This window comes from Thunnus thynnus, chromosome 2, assembly GCF_963924715.1.
Source record: "Thunnus thynnus chromosome 2, fThuThy2.1, whole genome shotgun sequence".
Classification (NCBI taxonomy): Eukaryota; Metazoa; Chordata; class Actinopteri; order Scombriformes; family Scombridae; genus Thunnus; species Thunnus thynnus.
In genome coordinates, this window is record NC_089518.1 from 34435053 (window position 1) to 34456246 (window position 21194).

At 39.0% G+C, this 21194-nt stretch overlaps 1 protein-coding gene and 1 long non-coding RNA gene across 4 annotated transcripts in view; one reads left to right on the top strand and one right to left on the bottom strand.

The window, feature by feature from the left end:
* Nucleotides 1-21194, bottom strand: part of slc4a4a (solute carrier family 4 member 4a) — a 74789-nt gene that overhangs the window by 38460 nt on the left and 15135 nt on the right. The window contains exons 5-9 of one of the 3 annotated variants that reach the window (XM_067571771.1): nt 10200-10335; nt 7611-7771; nt 5118-5297; nt 3358-3453; nt 1959-2035 (exon numbers count right to left, since the gene is read on the bottom strand). In XM_067571771.1, the coding sequence (XP_067427872.1) occupies nt 1959-2035; nt 3358-3453; nt 5118-5297; nt 7611-7771; nt 10200-10335 (650 nt within the window). The remainder of the gene's footprint in view (nt 1-1958; nt 2036-3357; nt 3454-5117; nt 5298-7610; nt 7772-10199; nt 10336-21194) is intronic. The other 2 variants (XM_067571778.1, XM_067571783.1) reach the window with 2 other exon arrangements.
* LOC137168929 (uncharacterized) lies at nt 5957-7840 on the top strand. Its single transcript, XR_010924366.1, has 2 exons — nt 5957-7254; nt 7571-7840. It is a non-coding gene; the product is annotated as an uncharacterized lncRNA (long non-coding RNA).

Here is a 21194-nt window from a genome sequence, read left to right on the forward strand (position 1 = left end):
GTTTTTGATATGGTTGTGAGAGTAGTGAATCAAAACACGACCATTACAATCATGGCTCCTCACAGAGCTATGCAGGGAAATGGGAGCAGAGTAGGAGCACCTGCTTTCTCACTGAGGTGAAGTAGCTCTCTAGGGGAAGAGTTCTGCAGAGAGTGTGGGAACTGAGAGAAGAGGTCATGGCCTCCTGTACCTCAAGAATAAGGATCCTAACCTTGCCAAGCATTTTCAGGAGAAGTAGTGGCTGGCAAGAGTTTCCTACCTTGTGGACATTTTCAACAAGCTCAACACACTGAACACAAGCGTTCAAGGAAAGGAGAACAGCATTTTGGAGCTGGAAGATGGAATTCAAGGATTCATTGCACGCCTGGGTCTGTGGCAGTCCCAGCTGGGTGCAAGCGAACTGGCAATGTTTTATGTCCTCTCTGCCAACCAAGAGCACACGGGGGTTCCCCTGAGTGACTCGGTGAAGCAGAACATAGCTGGGCACGTCTGGCTACAGGAGAACTTTAAACACTACTTCCCTGACTCAAAGGGATCTCAAAACCTTCAGAGGGTGAAGTATCCCTTCCAAGCTGTGCCATCAGTAGAGCTGGGTCTAAGTCAGACAGACCTAGAGGCACTGGTCACACTGCAGGTCAACAAGAGTAAGATGCGGTTTGACACAATCACCCTCTCACAGTTTTGGATTGCTCATCTCCAGCAGGTACGTAGAGTTCTCCTGCTTGGCTAAGAAAGCTGTAGATGTGTTGGTTCAGTTTGGCACCACATACTTATGTGAATCTGGGTTTTCTACTCTAGCATACCTGAAAAAACAAATACAGAAACAGACTAAATGCTCAGCATGACCTCAGACTAGCACTTTCAAAAACAAAGTTCAGAATAGATCTGCTGGTTGAAAACTTCAGCCAGTCACATAGCCATGTATTAATTTTTTATTCCCCTTCTAGCGTGTCAGGTCAGTATCATTTCAAAATAAGTCAGTAAAAATAAATCAGAATGTTGCTTAAGGTGGTCATTAAGGTTGAGGGAAGGAGGGAGGGGATAAGAAATGGAGAGTTGAGAAAGGGGTGAGAAATAGAAATGAGAGTAGAACATCTTTGTTCATTTAAAAGTGTTACATACTTGTGTGTACATATTTTATGAGGTGGTGAGAAACTTAATATTACACTCAGCAAATTTGATTAGTGCTGTCATTTACTTTTATAATGAAATAAATACATTCCATATACATTTTATATTCACAGTTTGTTGTGCTCTTTAACAGAAGTTTATAAATGTAGATTTTATGGCAATTCGTGATGTATTTTTGTCAGTCTGGTTCCCAGAGACACCAGATTTCTCCTTTGGGTCTCGAGCTGAAAAAGTTTGGGAAACCCCTGTACTACTCCTTCAACCTCATTTGAAACTTTGCTATTGATTTTCAGTTAGAAAAAACATATCCGATGTACTGGAAACATAATTTTTTTCCTAAATTATTCGTAAAACTCTGTTTCTGAATAATAGGCCACACAGCTGTCGGATTAAGCTTCGTTTTCATCTATAACATCTAGTTTAAAATGTTGATTGTCATATGTGAAGACAACTTATTTTTGTCAAAATGTCGAGCCAGCAAGCGATGTCATGATCTCCATAGTTGATTGATTTATCTAGTACACATCTAACAGGACTAAGTTGACATTCACAGGCTTTAATCTTGACCTTAATAGACTGACATTATTATTACACAGTCACAATATAACTATTTATCTAAGTGCTATCTGTTTCCTGTCAACAGTGATGTGTTTTAAATTTACAGTAACTTGGCGAAGAAAGGAGCACCGCCTATAGAAACATCAGTTTCATCATTTTTTCGAGTTTGACTGACAGGTGCAGTGCAGAAACACTACAGCACATTTAGAGACAAAAAAATCAAGATAACAAAAATGGATTTCCACTTTAATACCATCAAGCTGACTCACCTGGTCTTTTTCTGGCTTGTCTGAAATGTCGTTCATGCTGCTGGACGTCAGGTTCCGGTGAGTTGTGGTGGGACTATCTGTTAAAAAAAAAAACCCAACCCTGAACAGTTAGATCAGCTTCACCTTCACCAGGTGGTAAGAACCAAATGGAAAAGAGGAGACCAGTGACCCAAGAAAAGACAAGTGGCCCAGACAGTTTACTCCCCAAGCACCGCCAAAAACAAGGCAACAACGATCTTCATGCAACCCATAAAACAGACAGAAATTTTGGTCAACATTAACAGTCATCTATTATAACAGGGTGCCACTGTGTTACTACAATGTTGACTGAGCTCCAATTCAAATTAATTTATTATTCTTCAAACATCTTTCTCCAGACTAGGAATGACAAAATCAAATTTTATGAATCCATCCTTATTTTCTGAAAATAATTAGGAATTTTACTGTAGGGGATATCTGATCGTCTTATTGTGCGTCTTTCACATCAACGTCTTCCGCTAAGCACTCTGATTGATGCTCTGCTGACTTCAGGTTTCAGCTCGTCAACATCAGCATCAGAGGTCTGACAGAAGAACGTGACCTCACTTCAGTCCTGAAGCTGTCGAGAGATAAGAGACGATATCGGGAGAGATGAAAAATCTCCACGAGTGCAAATTCTGATGCCACTGTACCCTTTCATATGGATTGTCACCTCTGGTCCCTAAGTATTGTGGGTAATAACATGGTTGCCAGTATGATGCAGCCACTATAAATAAGTTTCTGTATGTAGCTGCGTGATGAAAAATGATTGATAAAAAAAAAAATAGTTGTGTTCATAGGATGCACTACTTGAGGATTAAAAAAAAAATACCTAAAATAGTGAATATATTTAAGGGATCTTGTTCTGACTACAGCTTTAAAATAATGGAAGAAATCCACTAAAGTAAATAAATGGAAAGTCTAAACTGACTAGGGAGGCTCTGTTGCAACTACACTATGAGAAAATGTATTTATTCAGCATCACTACTCTCTAAAAGAACATAAAATTATTCTAGTGTTTTACACTACAGGTTTGTTGTGGCTACGTTCAAACTGCAGCTCATCATTTCTCAGTTCTGATTGTTTTCACCAACATCTGATGTTTTTCTGCTCTTTCTTAACAGCAGAAAGAGGCACAAAGTCATTTTCCAATTCCCCTGCAGACAGTAAGATAACACCAATAATATAATTTCAGTGTCTCGATAGATTGGTTGAGCCAATGCTGTTATATAGAAGTCAGTGAGATAATTGAAAGAAAGCCAAATACACAAGCAACTTGGTCGTCTTCGGTTGTTGCTTCTGCACTCATGAGGTAAAAACATAGATTCAGAACTGATCGGTGGTCTGCAGTGTGAACGCAGACTGGTTCCAGTGAACTTACTAAGCCAGTCCATGCTGGTACTCCTTTGGGTCTGCAAGTCTTCCATTGAGATGCGACCCGATAGGCAAGTCACAGAGTTCTCAAGAGGACTACGGGCTTTAAAACCCCAATCCAGGGCAGCAAGAAAAAAAAGGAGGAAAAAAGAGATGGAAAGGAGAGACGACACAGGAGAGTTGATAGACAAGCCCACTGAGCCAAAGCAAGTTATGTGTTAGCAGGACAAAATCAATTAGATGTTAAAAAGATTTGTATATGATTGTTCTGTATTTTTTAACAAGCTGTGGAGGGTAAGAACGAGGCATGAAGAGTAGTTTCATTAAAATCACACCATGGGTCATTGAACAGAGAAGGGTTATAATGTATTTTAATAGATCTTATGATGTACTTTATCCTCGCAAAGTTATAATTAATTAATGATTATCAGTCACGCTCTTTATCTCAGTACTGTGATCTCGATAAGAGGCTTTCATGTGGTGAATTTCCATCTGACCACTGCAACAAAGCAGGATCATGAACAGAGGGAGCTTTTTTCTTTTGATACTCATGAACCCTGATTTATTAATATGATAGCAGGTAATAAACTACTTCACTTTCCAAAGACCCATGGCTGACAACAGATGAATTACAATGTCAAAACAGTGAAACATCTAGTTACTCAATGTGACAGAATCAAAGCAATCATACATTTGTTATTAAAGTCTATTAGACATCAGTGTGCGGTAGGGCTGTCGCTTTTTTTCTCATGTTGGTAATGACTTCAAATCTTCCAAACAAAAAAGGATTGATTTAAAATGCTGTTTGCTGCTGCTTTGAGGTTTGATTAGAGGGATATATTCATTACAGCTTTCAGATAAATTAGCCTGAACTTCACTCAGCTGAGTTGTTCATTTCAAAGATTTTATAACAAATACATTTTTATTGAGACTGAAATGCAGAATGCAGTAGATAGATTCATGTTTAAATTACATAAAAACTGAGTTACGAATCAATTACATAAATATGAACTATGAACTTCAGAGATTTTCACTGCTTTAAATGATAGTCTCTCATGTTCTCTATTAGTCATATCATTTCAAAACACTGGGTGAGTTTTATGATTTCCTTTGCCTTGGACTTTTCTCACCAGCGTCATAAATTCACGCACTGACTCTTCTATCTTCAGTGTTGAAAGTCAGTTTGAAATCAGCTCGACCTGCTTTTTTACAGGTGCTGACACATTTTTTCCATTGCTCAGTGGAATTTGATGCAGTTAGTAGGTTACAGTGAGTACAGTAAAAGTGCGGTGAAAGTGATAAAACCAATCGTTTTGTGATGAATTAGCAAAACACATCTACAAACTTAAAAGTTCACTAGTTGCATGAAAGGTTTAGTGAACTAATATGAGAGATTTTTGTGTTTCTTCTTGACATTAATTCTTTCAAAATATAGTTTTAGGGTCAAACATTCTGATAAAGTACCAATAAAAATGTATTTTAAGCATCTACTAAGCAGAAGCTGGTACTGATTCAAAACTATTTAGTGCCACATTTGTGGGTTCATGCAGAGGAGGGCAGCAGTGTGTCCCTTTTCACTCTGTGGTGTTTCTCACTGCCCTAAAAATTCAGGTCATAAACTAAGTTAGTGACAAAAAAAATCTAAATTCAACCCAGTAATGCAGGTATGAACAGCTAAATGTTTACTGAAGATAAATAGCTGATTTTGTTTTTCTTTAAATTATTAAAAAAAAAAAGAAGACTGCACCAAACTGGCATCAGTATTACCGTTTTCCTGGTTGGAAAACAGCCTACTTGCACTGGAGACCGTCTTGCCGATGTCAGCCAGAGAACGCAGGTTGGACTTCTTGGTTTGGTGACGATGTTTCCGTAGCAACGTGTACATCACCTTGTCCTTCAGGTCTGCTTTCAGCTGGCCGTTCTCTATCTGGTTGTCGGTGATCAGCTCTGAAAAGAGAGAGAGAAAGAGAGAGAGGAGAGACGAGGAAGAAGAGGAGGAAACATGATTTCAGTCGGAGAAAAGAAAGCATCTTGCATTTCAGACATGACAAACTACATTATTACATCCAACCACCAATGATTATTTTTTCACTACTGTTTAATTGATAGGCTTTTTTTTCAAATATTCAATTGCTTAAAGTGTTTAGTTTATAAAATCTGAAAACATAATGACAAACCCAAGTTACAAGTATCCAAAGAGACGTCTTACAAATGCATATTTTGTCTGACCAACAGTTAAAAACATAAATCTATTCCACTTAAAGTAACAAAAAAGTAAAAAAAAGTCAGTCAAGGCTCAATGTAAACATGCTGCAATTACTAAATGATTGGTATATTTATTTAAAATGGAACATGAAACATCATTTAAACAATCATTTATCAGAATTTAGCTCATTATTTCAGCACTTCGCTTCATTGTTACATGAATTCATCAAGCATTTTGAGACTAAAGAGCATTTTACTAAAGCTCTAAGGCACAATAACACTTCACTATTTATTAAAAATAAAGCAATAAAAAACAAATAAATGAATAAATGAACTAAATAAAACTGTTTTGTGTGTTTTTCTGCTGTTCTTTCAAATCGAGTTTCCATTATGTGTCTATTTTTTCCCTCCACGCAGCAATTTATCCCACAGTCTTAATTTAGTAACAGCATCACTTAAAGCAAACAGCTAAGTCACCGCAAAAAGTCTCTTCATACTTGTAAGGAGTCAATTAGTGCCTCCCAGTCTGTAATGCTCCTGTATGAGAGTCTTTGTGGCACGATGAAATGGCTCAATCACAAGGTCTAGCCTATTTTTAAAAAAGAAGGTCAGAAGCCTGAATGCTGACAGATAGCAGCCTCGGGGAGTTTCTCTTCTTGTGGAGAGGTAGTGCTGTTAATGGCCCATCAGTCAAGTCGGCTGGCCTCAAAGCAAGAGGCCCAGCTCCGCTCGGCCTGTACAGTCCGTGCAGCACAGTCAATTACTTCGCATTAATCACTCCTAGTGGTAACTCTTCCTCCTGCTCCCTCATGCAGACAGAAACGTTGGGGTGGTGGCATGAGATAGGAGGGCAGAGAGACATAATCATCTCAGAGCAACGGAGGAGGGTTGGCAGTCCTCAGATTAGGAAGTTTTTTGTGTGGCCCTTTACAAACTACCATTTGAGTCCACCAGTGTTCTGCTATGCAGCGCGGTAAAGCCTTGACCTGAGCTCTGGCCTTTTGTTACTCTTAAAACAAAAGAGAGGAGGGAAGAAAGTCTAAGTGTGTATGATGTGCATCAATCCATAAACCTGCACGCAACACTACGGACCAGCTCTGCATATACTGTACATCACAGAGCAGATCAGAAATCAAACTGGCAGATTGGTTCATGCTTCACAGATGAAGACACTACCCTTCATCGGGCATTACGCAGCAGTAAAAAAAAACAGAGTGTGTTATAATCCTGTGTCCCCCTAACCTGCTGCCGCTCTCCCAGTGGCCCTCTCCCTCTCTCTCTGTCCCCGTGTGTGTGTGAGAGAGAGAGAGAGAGAGAGAGAATGGAGACAGGTGTGCTTGAGTCAGAGCAGAGCCACACCAGCTGCACCTCATCACCGCTATCAAGCTCTCTACAAATACCCAGCTCCGCCACTACCACCTTGCCAGATGGTAGCTTCTGCTTCAGTCAGTGTTACGACACTTCACGCCAGTTCACCTGCATTTATCCAGTTTTTCTTGTTGTTGCCTGTTTTCCTGTGCCTAACCCTGATTCCTGTCCCCTGCAGTTCCTTCTGCTCTGTCTCAGCGCCCCTGTCTCCAGTCCCTCATCTCGTCTTGTCAGCCCTGCTTCCCTGCCCTGGATCCCCCGCTCTTCCCAGCTTCCAGCCCAAAACTCAGCCTTGGGTTCCCAGCTTCCAGCCCAAGCCCGGCTGCTACCAGTGAACATAATCTATCAAAGCTACAACAGTTATTATCTTCATGATAATTGTTATGAGTATAATGGCTGATAAAAGAGTATAAATGAGTATAACGGCTAGTATAATATTATATAATATAAAAAAGGAATTATTTGCATTGTATGTTATTTAGGGTGACATGTTTCTACATTAAAACAAGTTCTGGTGTTATCCATCAGTAATTCTATCATTTGCTTCCACTTAAATACTTAAATAGTTCAAATCATGTTCATTTCCTTAGTAGTTGAGTTAATCCATGAAACGATGTTAGACCGACCTGGTGTTTCTCTCCTCACAGATGAAAAATGACTAGAAGAGGTGACCGGCCTCTAACTTACCGACAACCTGAGGCAGAGTGGAAGCTTCCATGTCCAGCATGATGGTGCCTTTCTCTATGCACGTCCGCAGTTCAAACAGGCTGTGTAAGGACAGCGTGGCCACGTGCGGTTTACTCCAGCGTTCACCACCTTTCTCTACCTTCTCCTCAAACTTGATCCACCTGGAGAGAAGAAAAAGGGAACATGTAAACATTTAATCAGTTTAGTATTAATATTTTCTATACCATCAACTTGGGTAAGCCATTATATGGGAGTGCAATCAGTACATCAGTGAATGATGCACTAACCTACACATTGTGACATGAGAGGACACCATTACCGGAACATATCAACATGCTAAGAACGCAGTTAATTCCTAAATCATAAAAAGCCTTTAATGTGTATGGAGTTGCAAGCAGGATAGAAGATGATGTCAATTAAAAGCAATTGAACACCATTCAGATTAAATATGACTGCATGAATGTTTATATACATTTTGAGGCTTTGTAGCTGCATCACAAATCTAATAGCAACCACAACTATTTCACTGTACATAAATCATGTTAGATAATCAAAAAAATGAGGATATCTAAAAAAAAAAAAAAAAAAAAAAAAAAAAAGAGAGAGAGAGATTATTGTTATGTGGGTAGAGATTAAGTGATTTTGGCACCGAGCTCTGAAAAAGTGGAAATAAAAAACATCCTGTCAATAGGAAATGAGTGATGTGTTGGAAGTATTTATATAAATTCAAAGGTGATTTGGTTAAGGGAATGATAAAATTAAAATTGCCTATTATTACTTAAAAGTAGCACATAAACTGTCACTTTGTCACTCATTAAAGTCCAATTAAGTGCTGTCTAATACACACCTGGTAGACATGTGACAGGTGACAAAAGGTCATTGATGCTTTTTCAATTACTGCTTCCAATCTGTAGGAATTTAATAGCATCATCATTTCTATTTTCTTCATGTATTTTTTTTTTTTTTAAATCAATCAGTCCCCCTCCCATCTCTTCCTCAGAGTCAGAGGGGTGAGAAACTGAACTGGTACTGAGCAGTTGTTTCTATACCAGGATTTTATTTGGTCAGTTTGGCTGCCAAAATTGCACTTGGCAGACAGCCAGCACTACCCTGCACTTGTGAGATCTTTTATTCAGTTTGAATCCTAAGAGTGCTCTTGTTGAGACATTGCACCAGGTCTTAATCTCTGCAGTTATTTGCAGAATAATAAGTTTGACATTACCTATTCAAGGTTGATTTATTCAACCATTTGTAAGCAATACAGTATATAACAATTTAATTTCATTTTTACCTCAGAAATAGGGAACAGACAACACTTTTTAGGAGTAATCTGGAACCGCAGTCCTCTTTTAACCCTGCTGATCCTCTTGTATTCATTTCTGGTCCGTGTACTGTTTTACTGCGGTAATTCATTTGTGACCCAGTGTTGTTAGACCTGTCTGACTGTAATGATTTTTTTTTCCTGGTGGGAAAATTGAGATTTGACCTTGGGTATTAAAGCCTTTTCTTGAATATTTTTTTCCCCCCAAACACAACTTCTGATCTGATTTAGCTGATAAAAATCATCCCAGTTAGATAAAATGTTGGTCCATTTATGATGATTAAGTTTTTTGGTTTTTTTTGCAGAGTGGTTAACATGACATGATCAGAAACATAATTCCCAAGTTCACAATGTCAAATCCCATAATGCACTCTCATCTCATTTGTATTTTGACTGACACATATTTGGTCCAATCCAGGTTAAGAGAAGGTTCAGTCATGGCTGCCAGTGGGCTGGTTTCCGCACGACCGACATGTTTTTGTGTCGCACTTTGAAATTTTACATATTTTATACAGATGAAGCCAATCTTTGATAATCCTTCACCAATCAAATATCAACAATCTCCGGACAAATATGAAGAGGACTGTAAAAAGTTTAATATTTTCAACTCAACTGAAAACAGAGCTAAGCCTTTATAGCTTACTCGAGTTAAAGTAAGAGCACTTTTAAAGTATACTGCGTGACTCTGGCAGCAGTGTTCTTTAGTAGAGTTCCTCTGCAAATCATTCAACCAACAGTGAACCAAAATGTAACTTCTATCTTCAGTACAATTGGTCAGAGGTTAGAATAACAAATCAACTCATTTGGAGCCTCAAACAGCAGCCCAGGAATCCGGTTTCCCCCTGAGAGAGCTTCACTCATCCAACGCTAATGATGTATAAACAATCATCCCATCCTATCCCATCCCATCCCACTAGTGGGCCACACAGGAGAAACCTGTGAAACCCTGTGTGCTCGCTTTTTGCACTGCACTACCTCCAAATGCAATGCATGCAGAACGTTTGCTGATTTTATGCAGACAAATACCTGAAGATGGCAAATGTTGGTTCGTTTTTTTTTTGTGAAATCATTGAGGTCAACTGTTTGATGTAAAGTTTTAGAAAGTTTTTCACTTGTTTTCACAATTAAGTGCATTCACTCCTTTGAATAACTGAGTGAAAATCAATGAAAAAGGCCTCTAAGCATCACTACAGCTGTAAAAAAAAATCCAAAAGGTGTGAATACAGGAACTTGAGAGGAAGCCCAAAGACTGAGATTGAGGTTGTTACCTGGCCGTCTCCTTCCACTCCATCTCCTGTCCATCCACCGACAGCAGCTCATCCAACTCAGTGAAGAGTTGCGGGGGCGCCGGGCCGTCATCCTCCTCTCCGAGAATGAAACGGATCCTCTCGGCTGCTGGTGAGACTGTGGAGAGAGGAAAAATACTGCGGTTCATAGGCTGGCAATGCTGCCCGTTGGGCAAGGGTATGGGCACCAGCTTCCCCTCCTCAGCTGGACCTTTCCCGTTGACCTCAGGAGGAGGTGGAGGTGGTGGGATTTTCACTATGACCTCCTCTCCTTTCTCCTCCGTGTCCTCTTCTTTCTCCTCCATCTCCTCTTGGTTATTGTTGTTGTTGGACATCTTTTAAAAACTCAGTGACCCCCCTTTAACTCTCTAAATCAGCTGACCCAGGCTTTGCTCCTCAGATAGCAATCGGTAAGCAACACAAGCTCACCAGTGCAGGAGTCCCAGTGCAGCAGCTAGACCCTCATTAAAGTCCTTCTACTTGGGTGGAAGTGACAGCCACTCTCAGCTGCCTGCTCCAGCACTTTGTGAACCAGGTAGGAGGGGGCATATGGGGTTTAGGGGGTCCCCTCAGTGACAGTGTCCCAACAACTAGTCTGTTCTCCCTCCCGGCCCCCCCTTCGCTGTTCAAACAGGCCTTCCTCATTGGCCCTCCAGACTTGGCAAGCTGCCCCGGAGCCCCTCATTAACAATTAGGAAATGGTTCACAAACTGGCCTATTCTTTAGCAGAGGCTTGGCTTTCCTTCCTCTTGTCTTCTCATTTGAATATTTATAGAGCCAAACAAAAAAAAAGAGCCAAACAGAAATTTAACAGGATTGATATATAAATAATACTTTTCAGTGTTATTTAAACATGTTGCGAATGGTTGACACCATCATATTTTGTTCTAACAAGTGGAAAGTCTATTTGAACTTTGAATAAGAGCCCAAAAATAATGACTGCCCCCCTTTCATGAAAGCAGGCCTGAGCACGTAGAAATCTGTTCGCAAAGTTTATTGTCATCAGCAAACAACAACAACAACATAAGACCAGTGCACGGTGCACTATTAGAGCTACTGCTTGTTTACAGAAAAGACCAGATTAGTGAAATGATGGCATCTCTACTTAAAAAAAAAAACCTGACTGCTGCTGTGCGACAGTTGTAAATCCCTCCTCCTGTGTGCACATGCTGCATGATGGAGATCAATATGAAGTCAGATTTTCAAAGAGTGGGTCAAATAGAGTTTACTGCGCCTCCAACATTGTACACTTACACCAATTTCATTGCAGGAAAAGCACAGGTGTAACCCACAGTGAGCCAGCAGGCACAATACCAGGGCCATAGAGGTAGAGCACCTAAATCAAACACCTGTGCTTTCTTGCTATAACATGTCAAAGTGTCGGCCTTGAAAAAGGTCTAATGAGGCTAATGTCCCTGTCACAGGGACTTGCTGTGTCATGTCAGTCAGAAGGTTGCTGCATAATGTATTAGGCACCAGCTTCTGTGGGCCAAGTCTGAGTGGATGGAAACCAGTTCATTTATATTTGTCTGAGCAAGCAGAAATTAATCCCAGACAGAAACACCACTAATGTCTGTGTTCAAAATGTGGCTCTAGACTTAACATGTAGAGAAATTAGAAAAGATGATTCTATGTTAATCAGTATTTGTAGTTTTTCATGATGATACTCAAATAACTACTTTAGCTTGAATTGAATTACATACTTTTTAAATGCTGCGGCCTTGTGAGAACCTTTAGCAAGAGTTCATTTGGAACAGCCTGTAAAAAAGAATGTATTTTAGGAAATATGATAAATCTAATTTAATTTAATCCCTTCAATTAAGTATAATAATCATTTTGAGAATGCCTTCATTGAGCATTTTTGATAGAAGAATACAAAGAGGAGAATTTTATTGTGACCCTGAGAGCTCAACGCACTGCAACTTAAGAAAACACGTGCAAATAGACAAAACATAAGCAAATTAAGAGAACATCGATTTCACACGCTGCGAATACAGAAAACGCAACGGAAGTGTTTCCAGAGGACATTTAAAAGTGATGAACACGTTTAAACACGCTTGTTGTTGCCACGGTTTGTGACTCATGACGTTATTGAAGTCGGTCATCATCAGTGGTGTTGGAAAATGAACTGAAATGTTAAGTGTTTTTGGTTTATTTTAACACTGTGATCACATGTCCAGACATGTTCATCACTTTTAAGTGTCCTCTGGAAACACTTCCGTTGTGTTTTCTGTAATGTGTTGTCTGTGTGTGTGTGTGTGTGTGTGTGTGCTCTGTATACTTCTATCATTGTGATGACATTTTTGGAGAGTGAGGACATTCTGTTTGGTGGTCAGGACATGGTTTTAGGGTTGCGGTTCAGGTTAAGGCTGTTGGCATGAACTTGATTGCATCATTTAGGGTCCTCACAAGTACAAACATGTATGTATGTATGTATGTATGTGTATATGTGTGTGTGTGTGTGTGTGTGTGTGTGTGTGTGTGTGTGTGTGAGGGATAATAACAAAGTCTCCTGTTCTGATTACATAACAGCTCGCTAATGCTGTGCCACAAAATTGTTGACTACAGTTATTGAATATATTTAAATTTGACCGCTTTTATTCCCCCAAAATGCAGTCATTCAATGTTTCCCTTTACTCTTAATCTCGTCATTCTGAAAAAAACTATCATGGAGACAAAAACTCTGCATTCAAACCCAGAATAATAAAAAAAGAGTTAGCAGCTCCGGCAGGATATGACAACCCACCTCTGCAAAGGTGAGAGGGGACAGAAGCCTAATATGAGCCAGAAGAATTCATTAACACATTATTGGAACATCAGTAAAATGTGCAAATCAAATTTCATTGCAGGCATTTGAGACTTGTTATGTAAAGTAGGTGTGAAAGTGAGAAGAGGAGAATGATAATTGAGGCTAACATGAGACTCTTTCTTTTCTCTGGGCTTCATCACATCACCCACCTCATTAGGTCATTCATTCATTCATTCATTCATTCAGTCAGTCAGCTTTAAATGGCCCGACGGCTAATGAGGTGAAGTCTTGAAGTTTCCCTTTATTGCGTATTCTGCGGCACAATAACAACAACAGCAGGTACGAGCCAGACAAGCAGCTGTAAGATTACTAGGTGGAGGATTAACTGTCTGCTGGCACACATACACACACACACTCCCATACACATACACGCACACACACACATTCCCACAAGCTGCAACTAGCTTAAGTCACCCACAACCTGTTTAATAACACCTTGGGTGGAATAATTTACATGTGCGTTTCACACATTCAGCTGACACTCTCATCCAGAGCGATTTACACTGATTACAGTAAACAGTTGAAACGAGCTTTTAAATACCTATATTTCCCAAATTACATGCAAACAATAGTAAGCAGTGCAAGGTTGGGGGGTCAAAGCCTCGGTTATGTACAGGAGGTTCACACACAGCAACTACTGCTGTGTCCTTTAAACGTGTCTATATTCAGTATATATCAGAGCAATGTTAAGAGCCAAGTAAACATGTTATGTTTCCAGATATGTATGACTTTGTTTTAGGGCTGCAACTAATGATTATTTTTATTATCAATTCATCTATTTTCTCTATTAATCGACTAGTTGTTTGGTTTATAAAATGTCAGAAAATTATGAAAAATGTCGATCACTGTTTCCTGAATCCCAAGATGCAACCGATAATGTCTTGTTTTGTCCCAAACAACAGAACCACGACCCAAAGATATTCAGTTTACTATCAGAGAAGATTAAAGAAACCAGACGATACCAGAGAATTTTGGCAATTTTGCTTTAAACAAAAAAAATCAAAATAATTGCCTGTTATTTGTCAATCAACTAATGATGACTGATGATTAATCCAGTGGTTCTCAAACTTTTTCATGTCAAAGACCTCTAAGCTGACACAAACTAGACCACGGACTCCCATTTGATAGGACTTTGTCCCAGGGTCCCCCCTCTGAAGATTTTTGCTTTTAGAGGTTTTATTTCATGTTTTCTTACAGTGTAAACCATGAAAAAAATAGTCATACATTCTGTCATTGTGTTACTTATGGATGAAATTATATTGAAAATAAAGTATTCCCCTTTTCGCTGGGGACCCTCTGGAACCCCCTCAAGGACCCCACTTTGAGAACCACTGGATTAATCAATTAATCAACTAATCATTGCAACTCTACTTTGTTTTACTGTTGTCAAAGTGAGAGGTAAGGCAACAATCCACAAATATTATTATTTTATTTCTTGGTGTTAAAATCAAGATGAAAACTGATCCATTAAGCGATTAGCATAAACTAATTTTGGCACAAGATGACACCCGAAGATGGAATCCATATCTTTCTGTACCTTTCTGCATGTTCAAACCATAGACTTTATATTTTAATTTTACTAATTATGAGCAGTAAGCGGAGGAAGGATGACATGGTAACATTTATGACATGGAACATTTAAATGATGTGTGATTTTGAGACTAAAATTGTACCTTACAGAATAAAAAAAATGAATTCTCTGATGCTTCTTCTTGCACAGTCATCATCTAAACCCATTTTCATTCAATATTATACATATCCAGGACAGATTTTCTAATTCTCCATGAGAAACTGATGCTGTCTATCCATGCTGTCCCGCTGGTAACAAGCACAGTGTTGGTGTCAATGCAATACTGTCCCACTCGAGCAGTTGCTAAGAGAAAGGTGGGGATGGGCGAGGAGGGTTGGAGGGGGTGAGACTCAGGGCAGAGTGAAAGCAAAGAGGGGTGAGAGCTAGCACGAAAGGAGGGATAGAAATGAAAATCCCATCGTTCAAACGCAATTTCAAAGCTCTGTGTGCTCTAGCCAAGAGCCATGGGCATACAAAGAGGACTTTGTCCCAGCAGCAGAGGCTCATGGGATAGGGGATGGAGGAAGAATGCCCGCTGCCCGGCAGAAAGCTTAGTGTGACTGCCACTAAAGGCCTGTTTAGTCCCACTCTTGACATGCATCCTACACAAATACCTTCCATCTCCTCTGACCTTTTTGAAAAACTCACAGCAAAGGGCAACATGGGATCTAACAGCAAGTTCATTGTTTCTGACTGTACATGCGATGATAATGCAACTCTGAGTGTAATTTCATTCAAATCAATGAGAGGATCGCTGAGAGTACAGGAAATGTTTTTTTTTTCATGCCACAAAGTCTGACATTCAGTATGCAGGGCAGCTAGCACACAGGCAGCGAACAGGGATTGGGTTGAATGCAGAGTGACACCCTGAGGGTGATTCATTGAGAGCACAGTATTTATACCCAGACCATCTAGCTCTGGTATTTTGTTGTGATAGCTGAGGTGAGCAAGTTCTGATGAGAATGTAACAAATACCAGCTGGGGGCGGGGGGGGACAACCTGGAATGAAATGACCACTGTGCTGTCTCCAGGTATAGTGAAGGTGCAACCACATTTTCTCTTGTAAAACAGCACAATGCAGCTCATCACAGCAGAGTGAAGTTTATGCTTATCTACACAGTTCAAAAGGGGTCAATACATCCCATCGTCCATGAAGGCTCAGCAACATTACAAGCATTTTTGTGAATCATTCAATCCTTTGGCAATAAGAGTGAATCAATTACAGTCTTAATTATTCTCATTCATCATTTAACTTTTATTTTTCTTATCATATTACCACATTGTACAATATGATGCATTTTTCCAACCAGAGCAAAGGCAAGAATACAAGTGGATCTAAAAAAAAATAAATGCTAAATTATTGAGTAACTTAAGTGTGCAAATGTATGATAATGTTCATGGAATAATATTGGTTAATAAATTGCTTAATGATGTTATCACTGGGCTACCTGACTCGAAGCAAACTGGCTGTAACCAAAATAAGGAAAATACATTTTAGTGAGGCACTGCGTTTCAGTTCCTTGTCTTATTCTTGAAGTGTTGAAGACAATTAAATATTAATATGTAGTTAACATTACTTTACGCATTAGCCACGGATCACAGGACAACATTTAAAAGTTTCACTTTCAAAATGTTTAGGATCTTTAAATTCTTGCCTTTGCTGCTCTGTTGTTTGCCCGCCTGCTGTGTGTTTTTTTTTGTTAACCTGCTTAATCAGGCTCACAGGCTGGACACAAGTTATATGAACTTTAAAAAAAAAAAGGCATGAAAGGGTTGAATATAAATGTGATTTGAGTACAACACAAAGCAGAAATGATAAATACCACTGTAGAGGGGTACCGAAAGAACAACAGAAGTCCCAAGATAGAGACCAGATGAACACCATACCTCACATAAGGTAAGGCACTTATTTGATGTTCACATGTAATTTTAGGTAAAGTAGAGATGAATACGTATGAATGTAAAAAATCTAAACTAATATGGCAAATTCTTTAGGGTCCTGAGATCTAAATCCAAACAGAATGCACTGCAGATAAAAATAAGATAGAAACATCAATCAGTGAGTAGCCACTGTTTCAGATTCAGGTGTGAATGAGATGGACTTTGTGTCAGGTCATTTGGTTTTAGAGCTACTGAAGGGGAATTGATTTTCATTTTCTGCAAAGTTGTTTTAGTGCCTTTGGTATGTATACTGTCAACTAACATAAGTACTTTTTTATCTCAGTGTTTGTCTTATTTCAAGGAAGAATCAGCAGGGAAGAATCACTAGTGATCACCGGAACAGTGTTGAGTCTAATCAGAGAAAGTGTTCAGTGATACAAAATCAAAGCGTTAAATAACTGAAGAAAGTGAGTTTGGTAAATGAAAAGGGGGTCAGCACTGATTAATTTTCTAATTGCTGTCAGATAAGGGGATTATTTAACAGAAAAGGGTGGGGTGGGGGGGGTGGCACAAAGACTGTTTAAGGACCAAAATATTCCAATGAGTTCCTGACGGTTCTGCAAGGACAACTGTGAAATAGTACAAATGTAAACTGAGAAGAATCCAACAGAAGAAAACATTTTATCAGTAATGTTGAAAATCATTCAGGAAAAACTAGGATATTACCAACTACAGTAAAGTTAGATGAAACAAGTGGCTACTAAAAAGTAGGTACAACAAAACATCCAGTTACACACCACCTAACCTATTACTGTATCTATGAATGTGCAGCCTAAAATCCTCTTGCATTTTGTTTGCTTTGTGGTCTGAAACGGGATTGTCTTTGTCTTAAAAACTGTTTATCTTGGACATCTTGTAGCAGAAAGAGAAGCAAAAACACTATCATACAAGAACAGAGGGGTAAAGTAAGGCTGTGGACATGAGGGGGTTGGAAACATTGTTGATCTAAATATCAGTCGAAAAGATTAACTCATCAGAATGACCAGAGAGACAAAGTCGAAGAAAAACGATGGCTTTTCAGGGGTTTAAGTGGTTTATCCAATCAATATCCAGGGACCTTTTCCTACTGATATAATTAATGTTTTTCCTATGACACTGAAGAATGTCTCAAACAGTCAGTTACTCTGTGCACAGGATAGTCTCACAATGTTCAATCTATATCCACACTGTTTACATAGCAGGAGAAAGGTTTTTACGAAACCTGCTAACACTTTGTGATCTTTGTGACATGAAAATCCTGTCAGGCCATGTGTACTATAAAATACAATATCTGAAATATCTCTACAGTTTGTTATTATCGGAGAATATCTGGCACTGAGCATAGCACTACTGTATCATTGGCTCATTATGCCATTTACATGATTGCAAAGGTGACAACTCTCTTTAATAATCCATGTAAATGGGATTATTAAAGGGAGTTGTCATATTATTAGTTCGACTATCTACAGAGAGTTGTGACGTTAAGTAGCTTTGTTTACTTCCTGTTATGTTCTGTTACTTTTAAGTCAATCGCAATATAATCAAATTATTAGTGTACATGTAAATGTAGCAAAAGCTTTCAAGGTAGAATATTGTTTGCTTTCAATGTAATAGATGCAAATGTTCAGGGACACAGATCGCTGCTGGCACATGAAAGCTGGGTAGCTCCAAAATGTCAACTTTTCAGGATGAAAAAACAGCCAAGTTTCCATCTTGACCTTTGCATTTATCTAATCAACTTTGAAAGTCTTCATACATCTAAAGATTGTGCTTTCAATTCTGAGAGGAACAGGTATCCGCCCAGTGGAGTAAAACATAAAATTGGAGATGTATTCACACAAAACTGAATGCATCACAGCAGCTACAGCTTGCTCTCTCTCTCTCTGACTTTAGGGAATTCAACCCATTTGTGCAAGAACCAAGTTTCTAAGTAATCTTTGTAATCCATTATGAGAGAGCTTTTAGCCTAATAAAGAAAAAAAGACTGTGCTCGTCAAAATGAGCAGCTGTCAAATGGCCCCTTTCAGTGGACACACATGTAACCAGGAGGATGTATGCAGTTCCTGCAGCGTCCATCTGACCAAACAAGAGGATTTCAGTCCAGACAACACAGACGAGGGCCCTCCTCTGGGGGGTGGCTATGTTTCCCAGAGAGAGTAACACAGAGGAGTGCAATGAATATCAGTTGGACATGAGGTATTCTGCATGCCTGTCAGTTTTTGCGTGCCTAACAGATGCCTGCAGATTCATTTCTCAAAGGCAGAGCTGCTCTAGAGTCACAAATCCCCAAAGACACAAATAAACTACCACTTTCTTTTAGCACAGGTTAGCTAATGGAAACCTGAATGTAAAAAAGGGACTAATTAAAAAAGTAAATGGCAAAGACTTCCTTTTAATGACTGTAACATTCATGACAGCGAGGGTCAGCTCACTAGCTTAATTTCCTTTTTTCAGTTCTTCAGGCTTTATGATATCAGCTTAATCTTCTTCTTCTTGCCTTTTTCACAAAACTGTTCACATCGTCATTAAGTGTTTTTACAACTTTGAATCCCATATTTTTACGAAAGCATCAATATATTATGCAACCCATGACATACTCTACTTATTATCAACTATTTATCCAGTGTGTAGGTTACACGTGATATTTGTAACAAGGGTAAAGGTGGCTTTATGTTGTATGTGAATGTAAAGCCCTCTGACACACATCTGTGACATGGGAAGCTTCTTCTTCTTTGTCTCGACTAAAACTCCAATCTGTCCCAGCGCACCGCAGGTGGGCTCAGACCCACACTTGCCCTCCGTATGAGGGGTGTATTTTTCTTTTCAAAAGTTGTTTATATTTTTCTAGTGCTGCAAAAGAAAGAAAATAGCCCACTTTACTGAGGATTTGCTTCTTATGGTCAGAGATGTGTACATGCACCGCAGTGGTTTCTCTTTATTTTTATCTTATAAAATAAACCTTACACTTATATCCTGCTAGGCTTGGCAGTGCAACGCTGACCTATGGAACTAGTAAATAACTATAAATAACTTGGACTTGTGGCGGCAGTATGGTTAATGATTCATATCAAATGGAAAGTAAAATGTACAAAAGTCTGTTTACATACAATAAAATAAATGAACCATTGACTGTACAACAATAACAAACGTACTGTGTGCTTCTCTGTTTGTGTTGCTATGCCATTTTACTGCGCACTTCATTAACACCTTAATTCCATGACAGAATTTTACGTAACACCAACAGCGTTTTCACTATTTTACCCACATGAACCAGCAGAGCACCGCAGTGTTGACTGTTAACAAAACGTCAATGCTCACAATCTCCTGCCAACATAGTCGCATTTTTCCATGAATGGAGAATTAGCAATGTTACTGTAAACTTACTGAGGTGTGTAGGGTTTGGTTTTTTTTTCTTCTTAGGAATGAAGGACGGTTATCTTACTCTTTGACACATATTTTCTTATGTAATGGAATGTCAGCAGGTAAAAATGAAACAAACCGAGTAATTTCGATGTATATTTAAAGACATGATTAGATTGGATTGGAAGGGGAAATCAGTAATGGCATAAATGAAGGATTAAAATTAAATTTACTTCATTTTGTCACACATCTACACACTGATTGTCCTAAATGTCTACTTATGCATCATTTGAGTCTCCGTTTTCCACTTGTTTCTCCAACTATGACTGAAATATGGACGAGATATTTGGCTAAGTTTATCTTTTGTGACTATCTTATATACAGTATATATCTTTTGGTTTGGTGCATTTGTCATGATTAATAGAGTGTACATCTAGAGCTGACAGCAAATGGAAGAAACAATAAAGCTGACATTTATTGATTAATCTTATCTTACACATTAAAATATCAATTATCAATCTCTATGAAGGCACTTAACGTATGAAAGTCCTAAACAGAGAGGTTGGACTTTGCAATCATGTATCCACCAGCACAATTAAACAATAAAAAAAAACAACTACCAAACACTCCTTGACAACGTTGTCTGGCCTTTGATCCATTTAATCTCCAAATACAGGCGGCAGTTTCAAAAAAAGGTTAATCTTGTTAAATCAAGTGTGAGCAAATCAACCCGCAGGGATGAAGAGTAACTGCAATGCTGTTTATACACAACACATTGGAATATTTACCCTTCTAAAACGCAAACCTTGATGGCTCCATGAACACGACTCATTAGCTTCGGCGACTATAACTCTGCATCCCTGCGAGGTCAGTCCAAAGGCTCAACAGCCAGAAAGTTTGGTTCAACTCAGTAGTAAAAGCATTTTGATATCAGGAAAAAGAAATTTAGAAAATGTCTGTATAACTGTGTGCTATCAGGAACCATCTTTAGACAGAGCAGCATTAACAGGACACAAAGATCAAGTAGTGCAATCAAGTAGTGGTATAGAAAACTATTTCATCTGTCTAAACTACTGTGTTGGTGTAATATCATTCCAGTGGTTCCCAAGCTGGGGATCAGGGCTGCAAGTTAGGAAAAGGAAGAACAAATTCTGCTACACAAAATTACAGTATGTTAAAGCTGTAACTATAAAAACGAAGCAATCTGAGAAACAGTCTTCACTCACTCACTGGTTGAACTGCTGCAACTTGTGACAAGGGGTGACAGCTAACTATCGCTTGCCTGTAAAGGGTCACAAGCCAGAGAGGTTGGTGACCA